A 19479-nucleotide genomic window follows, 5' to 3' on the forward strand; every position below is an offset into this window, starting at 1 on the left:
AGCCGGCTGATAGCAGCCGGATAACGAGATTATGGAGAGCCGAGATCACGTTGCGGATCGAGGAGGATCGCTTGCTAAAAACCGGCACCGAATGTTGTTGGGTTACTCGCTGATGTTGACTGCGGAGCGTAAACGCGCGTGACTGTTTCTGCGCGCGAGGAAATAAGAGATGCTGCTAACAACCGAGTCGGCTTTTTGATAATGGTGAATAAGTGTGTTTACGAAACTCTCCTGGAATAGGATTGTTATGTGTTGTATGTATGTACTGCGTGACAGCCATAAACTGTAACAGTAGACCAGAGTATCGGGCGAGTGCAAACAAAAACGAGAGGGTATATAGAGGGAAAAGTTGGAAATTTCGCATACGAAAACGCCTCCGCGCTAGAATGTTCGATGCACATAAAAACGGGGGGGAAATAACGATTTATCCAGGCCAAATTTCGCATATTACAACTACAAGGACTGAACGGTCGCATTTTCCGTGCTAATTAAAGTAGCACGTAATTGAAAAATTTCGGATAACACACATGCCGGGTTAAACGTTCGGGCCGTAATTCCATCGGTTTTTACGTCAAGCGCTGTGTAATACGAGAGTAAATCAAATTATTCGCAGCGCATTGTTTTATTTGAGCGAAATGAAATGATAAATCGATCGTAAGACATCGATGCGCTGAAACATTTAATAAATTAAATGATTGCTCCTACGCGCGATACACGAAAATGTTTACTGAAACAGATTTTAATGCGAACGAATATTCGGGTCATAAATTATTCCCGATGAAACTAATTTATATCAATTCGACAAAGCGAGATTAAAATCATCAGTTGATTTTAAGTGAGGTTTTCAGGGCCAAGTTAAAACTACGTGCATGGAAATAAACGAGATAACAAAAATAGATATGTGCCATCTGCCGTGATACTTCTACCCATCTACTCTGCGGAAACAACGCACCCACCGTCTGCTTTTGCAGATGTTCTGTCCGTTTTATTCCCTACCGTCGAGCAAATATTTCTACCCGTTTACAAAATCCTATCTCATAAACATCAAAATGGCCTCGTCATTAGCACGAGATAATAAATGAATATCTGAATAAATCACGTGTCCGCGCTTGAAACCGATTGCATTTTGTGCAATATAAATCCTTGGACCAAAATCCACCTTTAGCCCCTTTAACATTTCCCGCTATCTTGTTTTATTTATCCATCCTTACTTTACTGTTCTCTTATTTAAAGCCGTCTGGTTCGACTTAGGTCTTCGTCTCTCTGTGGTGACTTTTGACCTTCCGTTTAAGAGAGGTTCCGTCCCGCGTAAAATATTCATAGGCGAGACTTTTGCACCTAGACACAGGTGCCCTAAAAAATACATTCGTCACAGAAGCGAAACGCGGGGAAGAGAAGAAATAAGAAAACCGGGTCGCGTAGCGCGAAAACGGCGGATTAACCTTTTGCCGATCACCGGCTCGACCTCAGTGAACACATGACGATGCTGTGCCGCGACTCTAAATTTAAGAATTGGACCATAGGAATTAATTCTCGACAGCTAACAATAAGAACATGTCCGTAGCAATGTCGCTACTAATGTAACCAGCGAAACGACATGACATTTCGAAAGAATGACACGCGCGTCGTCAGCTGATAAAATTATTTCTATGACGAGAATTGAACCTTCCTCTTAACCCGGTTATATTTCTTAACCTCGGATAAATGTGTACTTTACTGCGCGTTTTTATCTATACCGATGTCGATGTACTCCGATCGATATTAACCTATAAATATCTATTTCGCGAGAAACAAGCGATGTTTTAACTCTTTAGTCTATATTTTAGTAATGTAATTATATTTGAGTACAAAGAGGTTCAATTATCAATTAAAAAATTTGTTTTTAAAAAATTTTCTGACATATTTAGAACATACATATATCCTATAAATAGCAAAAGAAATTTGAGTAGTTAATAAATAAATCCAAACAGTAATCATGTTGCACAAACATCCATGTTTTATAAAAATGCGATTATTCTGGAAGATTAATTTTATACATATATATATATATATATTTATAAACATTTGTTACGAATATAAATACAGATAGAATGTTGATAGAATTTAGCACGCGATATTTCGTGCAGTTACTACAAAGAAGTATATAATTTTTCATAGTGCATAAGTTAGTGTATTAATTGCAACGATGTATTCTGTGCTGCGAACGCGAGTATTAATGTTTCAAGATATTTCAATAGTGTGTTGTTGAAAATGCTGTACGTTGAAGCTTATGCTTGGGGGGCTACTGCGCGGTAAACAAAGCTGCATATTGTAATTGAAATTGCAACGATCGCCGGTTCAGGATCGTTTTAATATGATTCGGCGTTCGACCGTCGTAATTATTTTGCGCACTGCGTAATTTGTATCGCGCATAGATATTTCCGATGAAACATGCGATACTCAAAATCTGATTTTTGATAAAACGAGATATACGTGCTGTTGCGTCAGTGATGTATAATACAATGGCATGATAAATAATATATGACTTCCTTAAAATAATCCGTACCTGTCTTCCGGGACAACATTCTCCTATCATCTTCAAAGAAAATGAAATAGTATGATTTTATTTTATATAAAAAAAAAGAGATATATTTTTAAACATCTATTCATCTAAAATATTTATTAAAAAAAAAAAAAAAAAAAATATATATATATATATATATATATAATAAGAAATCGTACATTCACATTTTCTTACAAGTAAGTTACGACAACTGATACGATTTTTCCACAATCCGTGGTTCGTCGGAATAAATTTCTTGTCGCACATTCGCGTTCTTCATTGCGAGACGTTTTCAGTCTAACTCGGTCGCTCTCTCATGAGACGACCGACAATTTACTGCCGTTACGCGATCTCGCGTAATATCACGACGGCCGTAAAAACCCGGCGCTTTTCCGTAACGCAAAAACTACCCCGTGACAAAGATCACCGAAGACAAGAAACTTCGGTGAGACTCTGGCAGTTTCTCTCCTCGAATCGCCATCGGGATGATTTCGTCAAATCGAAAGCGGCGGTTGCAGCGACAGGGTTTCGACATCATTGAAGAGATACGCAGAAAGGGAAAGACGAAGTTTGTGTGCGCGTGTTTCTCGAGTATTCTCGCTATTGTATTTACTGATATAGCGCTAACGCAAGGCAAAATTTCAAGGCGCGTTAAGGAGGACGTTAAGATATTAAATCTGAGAGCTACGTCGGGGGGGCTTTCGGGTTTTCAACTAATTATGGAGTTGAGTGCAACCTTACCTTCCCTCCCTTTTCTGCCATGTCGTCCCCAGCGCGCCCATCCTCCAACGCGGACCCAATTATCCCCCTTCTCCCTAAAGGCCCTTTCCTGACCCGCAATTGATTTAAGACTTCACCCGCAGCTGTGCGGATGCAAAATTGGACGGAAAATTTGCCTAGCCTACCTTGTGCAGTTCCTTTCTATTGATGGTGCAAGATGGTGCAAGATGGTGCAAAGTGATGCAAGGTGGAAACGAGAATATGGAAACCTGACTTAACATCAGTGGGATGTCCGGAAAATCTTTCAGCATGTAACAATAGCATTCTCCTATATCTTTACGAAGAATGTTTTGGCGATTGACTTACCTGAAACAAAGAAAATAAAAAAAATATTAGTAAAAAGGATATACAGACATATTTTAATTATATTAATTAATTAAAACACGCAGTTAATTTAATCAAATATATGATTATATATTATAATTAAAAAAATAAATTATATGATAGCTTAGAGAATAGTTTATGTAATAAAATTATACATCTAAATAGGAAGCAATAAAATATTTAATCGTAGAATAAGATATTATATAAAACAGGCTAAGCTATTCTGCGTTAAATAAAGATGATGAAATAATATGTTACAGCAACACTATAACGAACGAGGAAATAATATCGCAAGAAATTTAATTATATATAGTTTACGAGATTATTGTATAAATGTCTTACATATGAACAAGTATATATTAAACGCATATAACCATAAGTTTATATTTCGTTGCAGTAACAGACCTCGGTCGTAGAGAGTAATTTATAGGAATATCGTGGGGATAATGAGAGCGCGCGACAAGAGAGAGACAGACGAGCTCTGGCCTAGTGTCAGTTCACGACGATTTATAAGGTATTACGTTCTCTAATGACCGGTTTAGGTAAATGACCCGAATTCCTTAGTAAATCTCCAACGAGACGGACTCTGAGAGTGGGGGCCCTCGGGTTAACTTCCGCTTGGTCGCCCCAATTATCCAACGCGTTTTAATGATCTAAACGATTGCGCCACGACGGGACATGTCTCTCTACGTTAGCCTAGGTCAGCGAGGATAGACGCTCTTCTCGAGCACCCAGCGACGAGTTTACGTTGTTTGTGCCGGAAAAAAAAAGAAGGAAACTGAAAACGAGCGATCGTAATTTCTGGAAAGCTTTTCAAGATAATGGGATTCTCAGGACCTAATAAAGCTTTTCTCTTTCTCTCCTTCTCTGTATTTTACCACCTCTCTACACATCGAGTGTATATACTTCGCTAACATCTTTTGAAAACACAATCTTCGTGAAATTTAATGGCAGACATCGTTCTTGACGCGATTCTCTTCAAGGTTTTATCGATGTATGAATTTTGAATCATAAAGCAAGATAAGCGAAGGAATGTTCCAATAAATGATTACATAGATCAAGAAATATTATTACGCAAAGTCGACATATTTTCTCGATATCTTATCGTGTCAACTAATCTAAAAAGCCACGACGATAAAGTGAAATAACGTACTTATAAGCACAATCTACTCTTCTTCTTCGATATTTTAATTTATAAGTAATTATAGCATTAAAAAATAATTAAGTAATATATCGCTATTAAAATTTTCAATAGGAATTTTTTCAAATAAACGATTTTAACGATGAATAATCGATATACTTAATTAACTTAGATGATAATAAATTTAACTTAAGTTTCTGTAGCAATTTTTTTTCAATGCTTCTACGATTTGTTGAAAAAATAAAAAGATAATTATACAATTACAAAATTCGCTCGAAATGGAATTGCTAGATAGACACGGATGAGGTGGGAAACGCGTAGAATGGTTGAGCTATAAATATTAATCCTATAATTAGCCTACAAAGTGATTTATGCAGCTCATAAAAGTATCCTGGCGTTATTTATATCGTAGTATGCACGTCTCACAGTATCCACATACGTGGACCACCCTAATTCAAGCGATTCCCTGAACAATCATTTTTCTAAAAGCGCAAAATTGTACAGAAACGAAACAAGGGATCGAAAACAATCGACTGCATATTTGCATTTAATTATGCGCGTATTAGGTAAGAAATCTCTATTGTAATCTCTGATATAATGTATAATCAAAATACATGACGTGTTTTTAAATTATCTATATATTTTCATAAATTATACAAATTCTTGTTATGCGCAATGTAAAGTAAGTGAATTTGAGATAAGATAATTTGAGATTAATATGGAAGAGAGTAGAGCAGAGAATATATATGTATATATATATATATATATATCAATTTATTGCCACTGCCATATGGCTATTACGTATTGCGCCCGAATATGCTTTTAAGCTAGGTACGCCGAAGTGCGGCAAAATGCGCTAAAGTCCGCCAAATTACGATACAGTGCGCCGTACTAACTGTGGCACTCCCATGGCAGCCAAAGTAAACGAGATTAAAGCTGCCAAAGTACGCTAGAGCGCACTTTATTAGAGTAGTCAAACTATTCCGAATTGGCCTCTACTCTCTGACACGTTTATAGTTTATTCTGTCGTATTTATGTACAGATCATATACACATGGATTGTTATCCAAATTGAATAGAGGAATATGTACCATTGAATGTGAAGAAATAAAATGTTGATTATTCATGTTCGATCGATAGTGACGATGTTTTTCCGAAAGTATTCTTAACGCGGAGTCTGCTGCTCTTGCGTATTAAAAGACCTCATTAAAGCGTGGCCCGAGAGCGAAAATATCTCGACATCGATCACCGCCATCGGCCGAAACTTTATAAGCCGACTTCATTATTCAGCCCGTTGGGATCGTGACGCGCGTCGATCGGCAGGCGAAAAGCTTGTACAAATATTTAGCCGACGATCGACGACGGCCTCCGTCTATAAAAGGTGGCGCGCCATAACGTACTGCTGCGCGGCTTCGGAGCCATTTGTAAAATGTCCCTCGCCGATTCCGCAATTTTAAGAGACGTATCGGTCTCGTTTACCGTACACGCTGTATTTTACGACTGCTCCCACTCTCGCGCAAAGTGCTCCTCGCCGCAGCCGATATATTTCATGCAGATGTTGCCCGAAAGTAATCGAGGTAACTCAATACGGATTCTACCCTTAAACGAAGGAACTTTTCGAGACCTTTGGCAGCGTAATAACGATCTTTCCTACAAATCGTTCCATATCCCTCTGTCGCAACGTAGACGAAACGTCGATCGTTTGCACCGGTCCGTTCGACCGTTAAGATTTGTCGAGGAATACCAATGATCCAAGAAAATTTCGAGAAAAAAGGAAACAAGAAGAAATGACTGGGAAACCCTGGCTTAGTCAGAGTATATCGAAGTTTTATGTATTTCTAAACGACATATCGAATATCGACAAAAAACGAAAGATATTGGCTGTTTCAGAAAACTTTTAGAACATAATGCAAAAGATTTATCTTTGAGCTATAATAACGATTGTCACTCAACTCCGATTCAAAGAGCGCTAAGTACAAATTAAAAAAAAAACGTACATATAATTATCTAAAACATAAATTATCTGAATCAACTCTTGAAAACAAGATGGATTATTTTTTTTATAATTAAATATAATAGGTTTTTCATTAAAATATATATAAAATATCAGGCTATAAATCAAAACTGCTTATCTCGAAATCTAAATTAGCAGTCGATCGTAAATATTCTGCCAATTAAAAATATTAATTCTCCTGACGCTTTGTATTATAATAGTGCTAACTGGAATGTCATCGCAAGAATCGATATAATAAAGCTGGCATTTTAATTTCATTTATTCATCCTGAAAATAGAAATTCTCTTCTGTTTTATCTTCGACGATTCTCATAATAAAAAATCAGCAAAATCGTTGGATATCAATAGTGTAAATTGATTATAGAATGTTTTTGTCGCATTATTGGTTATTTTATAATTTCTACATGAGATGTCTTTAGTCAATCGTATATTATTTTAACGATGGATTAATTATTGTACGAGCATCAATTACATCAGAATTGATGCAATGTATTGATCAAGAAATAATGATTCGCGAAAATAGAATAAAATAATTTATATTCTGATACGCACATATTAAATATTTCAACGAAATAATTCAACAGCGACTTAGCGATAATCTATCATCGTTTTCGCGATTTACTATCTCAGAAGCTCGTTTCCTTTCTGCCACTTCATCCGCCGATTCTAATCCAAAGTTCTGTTTGCGTGCACATAAATACCGACCTCCATGTTCCGCGCTTCTTTATGTTCGCGTGTATATACGGCGTGCACGCGTGCATGCGTTCGTGCTTACTGCAATGAAATCGATACGAGGTCTTTCGACGACTTCCTTCGAAATGGCAACCTAGGGAAAAAGGGCGGTTCTCCACCCCCAAGGGTGGTTGCTACTCACATCACCATAAAAATGACGCTCGTTTGCGAGATCGATTATATACTTATGTATGTAATCACATGACAATCGTCTGCACTGTTTTTAGATATGTAAATGCAATCATGATTCGTACTTGATGATCGTCAATTATAGAAAATTTGCCACTTAAACCCCCCTTATATTTAATAATCTATTCTAAATATACATTTTACATTTACATTTCGTGTATTTTTAGTTCAATTTTTCAATTTTGCAAACAGAAGAGTCAAGTCATTAAAAGAATTTTTTGCAGGCGGAGCAATTTTCTTGTTGCACAGCCTCTTTAATTGAATATTATAAAATTTATGAGCTTAAAATAAAAATTTATGATCTACCTTAATTTTGCATACTTTTGAAATATAAAAATGTAAAGCATGTGTGCAGAAATTTTACTCTAAAATTTATAAGAGAAATATAGCAACTCCAAAACAGTTAATTCCTTTATACATACATACATATACTAAAGTTAATTTAAAATAAATGGAAAAATAAGATTATCGTAAATTTTATAAACAATGATAATAAATTTGGGAAACTTTCCATCTTACACAAGTGGATCTATTTACTCATCACCGATTTGTCATTCGAAAACAACAGAAACATTTACATGCTCTATCATCAGCTTAATTATCTTGTATTTTTTAAAGACGATGGGGCGTAATATCGAGATATTGTTATTTACACATTGTTCACATTCTTACATTCGTTCATACATACTCCTACATTCGTTTTTATATGAAGGTCGTTAAAATTACACTATCGCGGCGGTAGAAGTTGTCGACGACGAATACTATGCGCGTTTATATAGTATGGCGTAAATCACGAAAGATATACGATGTGAAAAATATTAATGACTTGATACAAAGTCTTCTCGCATAAGTCGTAGATACTGGATAATCTACACTCTTGTTTTCCTTTAATGAAGCCTCTTCAATGAATCATTTCGTTTATGAGGAATTAACGTGAGCCTCCTTGGATCGTCTGAATGGGTCTCGAAAGTTTGTAAACCATCGATCGTTATCCAGCTCGTAAACATGCACGCTTTCGGAGAAACGCTCCGAGTGTATGAATGATGCGCGTGGAATTTACACATTTATAAGTTGATCATGCTTAAAATCAGAACTATTTTCGGATATAGTAAATGTAAATTTAAATTGCGTAGAGATTCAGTATTTATTAACCTAACAATTAATCACAAAAATATTAACTTCAAAAAATTATTATATAAGCGAAAACATTTTAGTTTTCTTTGCATTTTAAATAAAATCGCGATGAGTAAAAAATCACTTGTAACATTGATCATCATTGTGATATAAAATATATAAGATAAATAAAAATAAAATATTTAATGCATTCTCTTATTCCCTCTTTGGTAGGCATATGTGATCAGTTTAAAAAAAAAAAAATCTATTGGGACAATTTTCTTTAAATATCAAGCTGAGCACATAATTATACTGTTGACAATTGCTTTCATCTCACGATCATAATGAACAGCTGTAACAAGAATAGAAAGAAAGTCCCACATGCACGCGCGCGCGTGGTCATTACGATATACAAAGGAAAGGTCGATTAAATTATCGCCTCGAAACGAGACGCGTCGATTAACGAGACAATTATACGAATGTGTATAATTAGCCCTATCTACGAAGGAAGCACATTCTTGCGGGATGACACATTCAAAAGAAAAAACATAAACGATGCGGTTTCATTCTGTGCATGTGCCGTACATAACAAACATTTATACGATAACAAAGACAAAAATAATGACAAAAACATCTCTCTCTCTCTCTCTCTCTCTCTCTCTCTCTCTAAAGTTATTTATAAATAATTAGTTTCTTTTCAATAAGTTGTCACATATCGTTTTAATATCAACAACGACAGTTTCGATACTAAATGTTTTGGCATCGATATCGTATTGTATAATATATTGAAATAGAACAAAAGTCTCTCTTCGTATCTTTTTTAAAATAATTATCTCTCTAATAAACACGTTGGTTTTATATTCCGCGTGTTACGCCGCGCGCAAACATCTGCCGGCGCCATGTACAATAAGAAGAGCCGCGGGAGCGCGATCGTGTAGAAGAGATCGCTTTTATGCGAGTTTTACGTAACCCACGTGTGTGTGCGCCATTGAATGCACCGGTTAGGTGTTTACATCGGCTGATGCGTAACGGCAAAAACATATGGTGTACGCACGCCTACGCGCGTTCATCTCGTACCGAGGCGTACAAATAGGATGAACGATGTTGCATCGATCAACGGCACATCGTCGTTTTCCCATGCTGCAATTCTATTAATCCTGTAGCGGAATTTTCCCAACACTGTTCGCGATAAGAATTATGCTATTACGTTCCTTGCTATTGTTCATTTTAATTCATTTGAGTTTAATTAATACGCACTTAAGCTTTTATGAATTGTTATTATTGTGAAATTTTGTATGACTAACTAATCGTGAGAAACATACATTTTTCATGTATCTACAAAACTAATAACTAACATTAAGTCATCAGTTTTTCCAAAACTTTATTTTTTTTGCAAAAAAAAAAATGTATTTCTTGTTCCTGCTTTCTCCAATAATTCACGATAATTATATGCTAAACATTTATATAGTTGTAGGCGAGATATATCCTCCTAATTAACCGCTCGAATTGGATCGATCGAATCGAAGCTCAAATCATCGGCGCGTAAAAGCGCAACACGAAACGATCTCGCGGGACCTGGCTTTTGATTCTTATGCCCCGTCTCACGGCAATATACATGAATAGCACCCGACAAGCTACCTTTCCCATTATACACTTACGTAACCGCGCGTACACACGCGCAACACCGCCAATGCCAGTCAGGTATTTACACGGTACGCCGCGTACGGACTTAACGCATTCCGCCGACGTTCACACACCCACGCGCGTATGTGCAACGCGCCGTATCCTATCCCTCTTCCTTGCCTCCTTCCTCCCCAACATTTTCCGCACATGCACTCGGTCGCCGGTTCCGTGGGACACGAAAGAGAGCGTTTCGCTTCGCTCCGCTCGCGCGCTATACGGGATGTTACAATGAGCGTGACGTCACTTCCGGAATATCCGGCGCAGACCGTGAGGAGGAAGCTAGGTCGGTAGGTTGGTAGGTGCCGAGATGGATCAGCCGCTTGCATACAGGGTGTTCGAACATTCTTTCAGTCATTGACTCAAATTTAAAATCAATTTTTTTTTTGCTGAAGATATTTTATGACGGATCTTTATTTATTGCGCGATTTTAATTAATTGTTCATTTTTAAACATTTCGATAGAATCTTCAATTGTTGTTAGAATAAAATTGAAATAAACAAGATTTTCTCGTTAGGTGCTATTTACAGTTATCGAATTTCGAGTCTCAATTAATAGAAATTATTTATTTTCTATACTAAATAACTTTGTAATCATTAACGTTTCATCATTAAAATAACTTTTTCATTTGTCTGATTTGTCATTTATCTAGTATTTTTTCTAGTTTTCTAATTTTTTAGAAAAAACATCCGTGGTTTCTGGAATATCTATATGCAATGTGTGATAAAGAAAAGGACTATTGCATGGTATTCGTTTGGGTTCTCAATGTCGTTATATGTTTTATTTTATTCATACCGATTGCGTTGCACGTGGAGTATTTGCGATTCCGCAGGGTTCTCTTCAGCATTGGATAATACCTACGTAACTCGTCCATGAGTAACTATAGTAAAAATACGATATCAAGAGGTATTGACAAGGTTACAGGAAGTATATCATCGGAACGAGATATAGCAATACACAATCTTACAATGATAATTTTCTTGGAAAAAAGTAACTTTTCTCTTCATTGTCAGCATAGAAATATTTGTGCCTAAGCGCTCTTACCCGAGAGAAAGAAGAGAGTGTGCAATACATAATACGAAAAATATAGTTTTTATTTCTTAAAGATAATAATTCTGATTCAAATCTAATTTATCCGATAATCGATTATAAATATATATTATTTTTATGTCATAATAAATTATAAATATATATTAAGTTTCTCTCAAGGAAAAACCTTAAGTTTTGCATGGTCTAATAAATTTTTCAGTATCTCGCAGGGAATGCATTTAATTTAACGATATTCGAAAGAGTGTACGCTTAAGTTGCAAACGGTCTGGTGTCCTTCGTTCACCGGAAATTACGAAACGACGTTACTTTCCGCGTTTCCGTCGAACGTAATGCAAATACGAATCTTGTCGACACCGTGCCCATTTCCGTGGATTAGGAGACGGTCGTACATGGCGAGGGGTTCGAGAATCGAAAGAGGGATATCCGTCCGCTTAACTAAACGGCACTCCGTGCAGCCGTGGAACGGATCGAAACTCCTGGCGCTAAGGATTAAAGTAAGCATCGATTGGAACGCGGCGGGAATTATCTCCTTCCAGCAGAGGAATTACGGAATCAAATGGAAGCGGCAGGAACAAGCCGGAATGATATCGATATATAATTTTACCGTAGTTGGATAGAAGAGTATATTTAAAAATTCTGTAATAAATGTTCCCCATCTCTCCTCTCTATATCCGTCCTCATTATATTCTTATTCGTTTTCTATCGAAGTTATATATATAACATATTTTCACAATACATACTATTTTACTCGAAAGTAAACAGTTTATTGTTCGACTTTCCCCTCTGTGTTTAGGTAAATTAATAATTAAATTCATGATATGTCTCTTATAGCCCCGTGTATTAAACTCGAAAAAACTTGACTTTATAAAAAATGTGGTGTATTTATAACCGCAAAGTTATATCGATAATCCCCGCAGCGCAGGTAATCCAAACTTTGGCAAGAAAGTTTTAACGATTTCACTGCCGGGCAAAAATTTCCGGCGGGATATGAGAAATCACCGAAACTTTTCCGCCCAATCCAAATTGCTTGGCACGTCATAAATGATCGACAGCATTTTCGAAATCCTGAGAAAGATTTTAAAGAAAATCTACAAGCATATTTATCCTTCGGATAAGTATTATTTATCCACATGCATGTAAAAGTAATTTTTTTTCTATTGCTACGGATCTAAAAAAATAATTATCAATCTCCAAATACTCGGAAACTATTTACGAATCACCTGAAAATTTGCAAGACAACAAATTTTCGACGAAGACAACGAATGTCACCATATTGGATATCATGGCCATTCGAAATTTATTTTAGTAGGTATTCAGTCCCGAAACCAATACAGAATGTAAAATTCTACCGCACACGTTTCGTCACGTAGTTCCTTCCCAGCGATCCGGAACACGAGAGATTTTACTCAAGTTTTCATAAAAGTGCGCAACCTTGCGCCGGTAAATCGATTTATTGCTCGAGGTGAAATATCAAGAGACTTTTACCGGCTCGCAATTGCCTCGATCCATAGAATAATATTCCAATAAACATTCAATATTACTTTCGATCTTTTTTCCTTTTTTTCTCGTTTATTTTCCTTTTGATACCAGAGAAGGCAAGATACTGGACAATAATAAAAATGCCACGATCGCATGCACGATATACTTTCCGACATGACAGCAATAAATTCAAATAACGCGCATATTTCATTTCATATCTTCCATCAAGTGCCATCATGAAGATACGATCACGATTGCTATTCTTTCTGCTGTATCGTTTTGAGAAAGCCACGTACTGAATTTCGACTCTTTGCTGCTCTCTACTCTTTTTCCCTTGCACGCGAGTTTTAAGGTTTGATTTTTCTTATTGTTAGTCTTCATTACGAGGCACATAAAACGACACATTAAAAATCATGACAATGCAAAGCTTTTTTCTTAACGAAGAAATAATGATTTACGAGTGACTATGAAAAGCTTGCGATGGATTACTCTGCATCGTAAAATCAAACTACAATGATTAAAGCTCTTAACCTCTTGCACTGCGAGACGACCTAGGTTAAACGAATTCCGATCGAGTTAATAGTTTTCGTGTTGCTCCTTTGTGACCTATCATCATATTGTAATATAAAAAAATTTAATTTATCTAAATTAGCATCGCGTCTCGCATCAGCAATTGGCTTTTATCTTAAATCCCGGGTATCAGTTATAACCGGTTGCCAGGAAATACCGTATTCTCGCGTGATGATAAAAGTTTGAAGCAATGACATCTCGAAAAGGAATATTCAAACGCCAACTCGCTTATGTAACCTGAAGCCAGCATGCGCAATATCGTGCAATACTTGTATGTACATCGTAAGAAACGGCCCTATATACCTACATACATATACGCAGCTTCCTTCTCCTTAATTGTGAATACAAGTTCTATGCCCGCGGGTTTCAGAGAAGCTAATCGTCTTAACGGCAACGGCGGTTAGTAAATAGCCGGTGATATTGACCGCCTGAACGTATATACACGCGGAGCGGGCCGATAAGCTTGTCGTAAAGCAGTTAACGAGAAACGCCATAGGCCGACCACCGATCCATCGCTAATTACGGATGCACCCAGCGTCACGATTACGACACGCGGAGATGTTGGACTGGCGCAAAACGATCCGACAAGTTCTTATTGACGCTGGGACTTCCGGTTAATAACAACACGTTTCTGGGATTCACGATAATTATCAGCGCTATGTCATTACAAGATGAATTTGATGAATAACATAATGTAATAAGCTTCATTTAACGTAAACTGTCGATGATCTCAGTGCATATTGAATTTCTTTAATGATAAAACAAATTAGTGTTGCATTCCGTGTTGCATTTAATAATTTGACATATTAATAATATTTTTTTTAATATTTCAAAATTAATATAATGGCTATTTACAATTTCAACATATTATAAAATATTCAAAATAATAAATTATTCAAAGTATTACGAATTTTAGACAGTAATCACATAAGACCAATGCAATTTTGAAACTTCGGTATTAAAATTATGTCAATAAAGATTTATGTATTTAGTAAAATACAATATTTATGCAAAACGCGGTATACCGACATTCATCATGAGCAAAGTTAGCAGTTGAATCTATCAAATGATATTTTCATATCATACTATGTATCCCACATTTAGTATATTACATGCATTACGCAATTACAAATCTAAATAAAAAAGGATTATATTTGTATGTGTGTGAGTATATATTCCACGCGCGTTAAAAGGATCGGTAGTTGCGTTTAACATTATCGGCTTGAGCGCGTGCATGATTGATTCGTCGCGATAATCCGCGAACGGACACGTGTGTAAACCACAATTCTATAAAATAGATAAAAAATCTGATTTTTGAAAAAATAAAAGAAAAAATTTAAAGTTACTCTTTCAAGTCTGCACTCTAGTAACTAGTGGAACGAGAAATAATAATAAAAATATATGCGTCTCTCAAAGGTACATAGATTGCAGATACGTTGTATAATTTATTATATAAGGATACACAACAAGTCTATCCAATTTAAAACGTGTATGGAATGAGATAAAGTTACAAGCGAGAATAATCGATGAAAATTTGCTCAGCGGATGAATTCGCTATCATTCGATTCGTTAGCAGTTCGATTCCGCATACATGCTCGCGTGACAGGAAAGTCCTTAGAAAAGCTTTTGATGGCATTCTCTAATCAACTTTAATCTTAATTGTCCGGCACTCTCGTTCGACACACACTCGATGTACTTTGGACAAGCGATAACGCGAAATACGACGATCATTCAATGCTGCCGATGCGCAATAGCCCCATGGAATTCGATCTTGATGAGAAAAATGCGAAGCGATCTAGCACACGTCCAAACTATTGGGAGAGCATTGTGATACTGCTACTTTATAAAATGATTACACGAGTCAAAGAAGACGCAAACAATGGCCGGCGACTTTCGAGTGTTAAAACACAAACAATGTCGCATTTTCACAAATTTAATATATCAAAACAAAACTAGGTAATCATCTTATATACATTCGTACAAGATAATCGATCCCAATCTATACATAATATTATATTCATCGTCTAATATTTTTCTCAGCATTCTCAATATTATATTTTTTTTTGCAAATGATATTTATTCTCATTAATTTAAAATTCTAACTCCAATTGTATTGTAATAATATAGTTACCGCAATAGTATTAATCAGGTCGGCGGTCGGCTCATTCCGTTCCACTCACGATATGTTTCATCGCTATTATATCTGCACACAACAAGCGTCCCGACACCACAAATGACTGAGCGCAACACGTTGTAGACGAGCAACAACGCAGACGACTAAACATATCTCGACTTCCAATTCCATAATTAGGGCACTATAATCCGATTTCGAAATTTCGAGTTTGCACATGTCCAGATATGAAACCAATGAAAATCGTAAAATATAATTTTTATTACTAATTATTAATAAACGCTTTGTAATATTAATTAAATTGCAATAAATATTATCTTAATAGTATTACGTAAGTAATAGAACAAACTCTGTGATGATACGAATAAGAATGGCGTAAAATCGTGCGATATATATCTTTCTTATATACGTTAGAAGACGCGAGATTGAGATAATTTTTTCCCAAGAGTTCTACGCAATAAAAAAATATTAAACGTTTTGCTCGATTCCTTCCTTAATAGATGCTTGCCCTTTTCGAGATGCCCGCGCGATTATCTTTCAATTTTCGCAAAAACCGCCGTGTTCGACGTATGCATGCAAAAGTGATATTAATTATTCGTTCTAAACGGTAGTGGCAGTCGCCGTTAGAAGAATCCCTCAGCCATTTGTCACTCTGCTATCGATTTCAATTTATCTTAATTGCCCGCGCGATTAGCTCTCTCTCACGCCCGAAACACATGACGACCGGCTTACAAAACGGGCCCCGGAATACAATTGACATTGCATTGTGTCATTACGCGCTCGACGCAGCGGTTCCCTTAAACACTTACTCGTCGCCCGATCGTTCATTAATGAGCTAATTGCGAATGCATGGAATTAGGGTAGGCCGACCTCAAGCCGCCGTCGCCGCCGCCTCCTACCCTCCACGCGGCCGATGCGTATCGATGCCACCCCCGAGGGACGAAAGACCGCTCTTCTCGTCCCTTCCTCATCTGCGCACTCCCTTCCTCTTTCCCAATATCATTCGCCGAGTCGGTTTCCCCTTTTATGGCGCATAACCGTGGCCATTTTGAGCCGGCCCGGCGAGTAATTCAATTTATAATTGAGCGAAAACCACCGGCGCTGGTGCCATTGCGTCTAGCCGGCAGTCTGTCGGTGCAACTCTCCGTACGGGTCATTAGTACGTCGGCATATCGACCGTCGTTTCCGCGCAGCCCGTCTGACCCCGCCGCGGACCGTTACCACTCTCGGTGCGAGTAGTCATTAGGAAATAGTTCCACATTCTCCTCCGTCCGTTCATCCCGGACCCTCTTCCGTCTTCTCGCTACGGCCCGTTCTCGCCACGAAAACTCGAGTCGTTCGATCAGCAGCGAATTGGTCGGACTGTCAGATTGACGATCGCCGATAAAACGAGTCCGAAAAAGTGCGGTACAAATCTCATGTACTATAGGAAGGAATCGGATGCGAGAGAATTTCAACAATCAAGAAATAGGTAAATCTACATAAGATATTGTTATATAAGAAATAAAATATATATATTTCTCTGTGCGTAATATTATGCGCTATTTTTGGAACTATTATTTCCGGAACCTATTATAAATTATTGACTTATATAAATTATATCGATTATTCGTGCGCAGAGTATTGCAAGGTGCGTATGCACGCGTGCACATATATATGTATAATTTATACTTTTAACTTCCTGCGGAAATCCGTCGACACAATTTTTTAACGAAACCTCTTTTTTTTCATTTCTGTAAATGTAATCTATGAAAGCAAATAAAGCAGTGAAAGAAATGCGAATCGGGAAATGCAGTAATGATTTTGTGCAGAGCGAATGCTTTTGAGTTAATAATGACATTTCTCTTTAACGATGAAAAAAATTTAATAACTTATATGAATATGTGGCAGCGATTCGTTAGTGTGCGATAATTAGTTTTACGATACAATACCTATTATCCTAGTGAACTTGATAAAAGCGACCTAAATTAATACATCATCTATTCACGGTCGCGATAGATTTTATAGTTTAACCGAATTAGGTTCACACACGCACACGAACGAGCGAAAATTGATGCAGCTTGCAGCTAGTGACGTGAAAATAACGACATCGAAAGAAGGACTAATATTCCGTTCTCGGATCGTAAGTTATTGCAACACGTGAAGGGACAAAACCTTCGCACGGACCGACTCTCCCTTTCTTCATCATGTCGTCCGCTGCACCTTTTACCTCGCCTCTCATCCCGCAAGCAGGCAATGAATCAAAGCCGAATGAGCATTACCGCGACCGTATTGTCCGCGCAATAGAATTTAAACCAGGAGCTCTCTCCTTTCTCTTCTAAGGAGAAACTTGGTGCGCTCGGCTCACTGGGCTCTTCATCTCACTCTATCATGGTCCGCGGATCCTCCGCACCCTTCTTTGCCCTTCCAGCCGCGGGAGTCCCTATCCTTCTCCATCGTCTGCTTTTCTCTCGCCGTGGCGTTTCTATGGAAACGGCGCGAGGACCAAAAGCATCGGTATATATCAGGAGAAACGAAGTTGCTCGTAGATGTAGGAAGAGGAGCGAGAGGGACAGATAGAAGAAGGACGAAAGGATGAACAAGGAGAATGTGGGAGTCCAAGGGCGAATGGTGGATAGGTATAGAGATCAGAAAGAGATGCAACGATGCCGCTGCGATATGAAAACGTGAGAGCAAGGGAAACGCCACCGAGAAAGGACGACACCGAGGACGACACACCGGGTACCGTTGGAGGCCTCGGCAAGGGAAACTTTGTAGACGCGACATTTCCTGCAGTCTCACAGGCCATCGAACCGAGAAAGCGAGCCTCCGCCTCCGCCGGACAGAGAAACGTTCTCCAAAGTTACCGGAAATGGCAATGACCACGCGCTACGATGTACGTGCTCCGCGGAGGCTGCTAAGTAATGTAAACATCGTGTAAATCTACCGCGCGGACGGGCCCGGGATGTTTCAATCCGGGCGAGTGCATTTTAGATACACCAGCCGCGTTTCTAGAATTTTGAGAGCGACTTTATAGACACAACCGTAATTTTTTATTATTAGCACGAATGTATTATTATTTACCAAATGTAAAAAATTATCTTGTACGGCATTTTTTTAAATTTTAAATTGGTTGCTTTATAGTTTTCATTCAAGTGTATTAAAAAAAATTGTACTTAAAAAATATGTAGAACAATTACAAAAATAGTATGTCATAAAATTATATTCTTTCATCACAAACAAATTTCGATTTGCATTTAAGTAGATAAGTAATCATATTTAGTAAATTATTGATGTTATGAATAAAGAATATGTAGAATCTATTTTATTTTAACTTTTATTTCATTACAGTATTTCATAGGATTTTATTAGTTAATCGTAGCTGGATAAAAAAAATATGAGAATATGAGAGATCGCGAATCAGACAACGCGCGCGCGGACTTGATATTCTTTAAATAAACACTTAACCAATATTTCTAAAATGTCGATATTTCCTTGTTGTCTCTAATCTAGATATCTCTTCATGATAGCCAGAGACTGAATATGTGTGGACACGCGTGTATGTACGTGTATGTACGTGTATGCGCCGCGGATTCGATGGTATTTGCTCGCGTAGATCCGGATGGATTTACGGTAATAAACTCTCGGGTACGGAGGACACGATTTAAAGTACATATTCGAGTTGTCGGGGGCGACATGGGCCATTGTTGATATTACGATGCTCTCATCCGATCCGACTGGTCAACACTCGTGTATC

The 19479-nt window shown here is 37.5% G+C and overlaps 2 protein-coding genes across 3 annotated transcripts in view; both read right to left on the reverse strand.

Moving 5' to 3' along the window:
• Positions 1 to 19479, reverse strand: part of LOC145945937 (Krueppel-like factor 6) — a 332032-nt gene that overhangs the window by 211119 nt on the left and 101434 nt on the right. The gene's annotated exons all lie outside the window — the stretch shown is intronic.
• The window catches only part of LOC145945956 (uncharacterized), a 195661-nt gene that overhangs the window by 102704 nt on the left and 73478 nt on the right, over positions 1 to 19479 (reverse strand). Inside the window, exon 3 of the mRNA XM_083055269.1 lies at positions 3448 to 3628. Within this exon, the coding sequence (XP_082911395.1) occupies positions 3448 to 3573 (126 nt within the window). The 5' untranslated portion in view covers positions 3574 to 3628. The remainder of the gene's footprint in view (positions 1 to 3447; positions 3629 to 19479) is intronic.

This window comes from Prenolepis imparis, unplaced genomic scaffold (assembly GCF_030444845.1).
Source record: "Prenolepis imparis isolate NDT839.2.m4 unplaced genomic scaffold, iyPreImpa1.0 SCAF_2, whole genome shotgun sequence".
Taxonomy (NCBI): domain Eukaryota; kingdom Metazoa; phylum Arthropoda; class Insecta; order Hymenoptera; family Formicidae; genus Prenolepis; species Prenolepis imparis.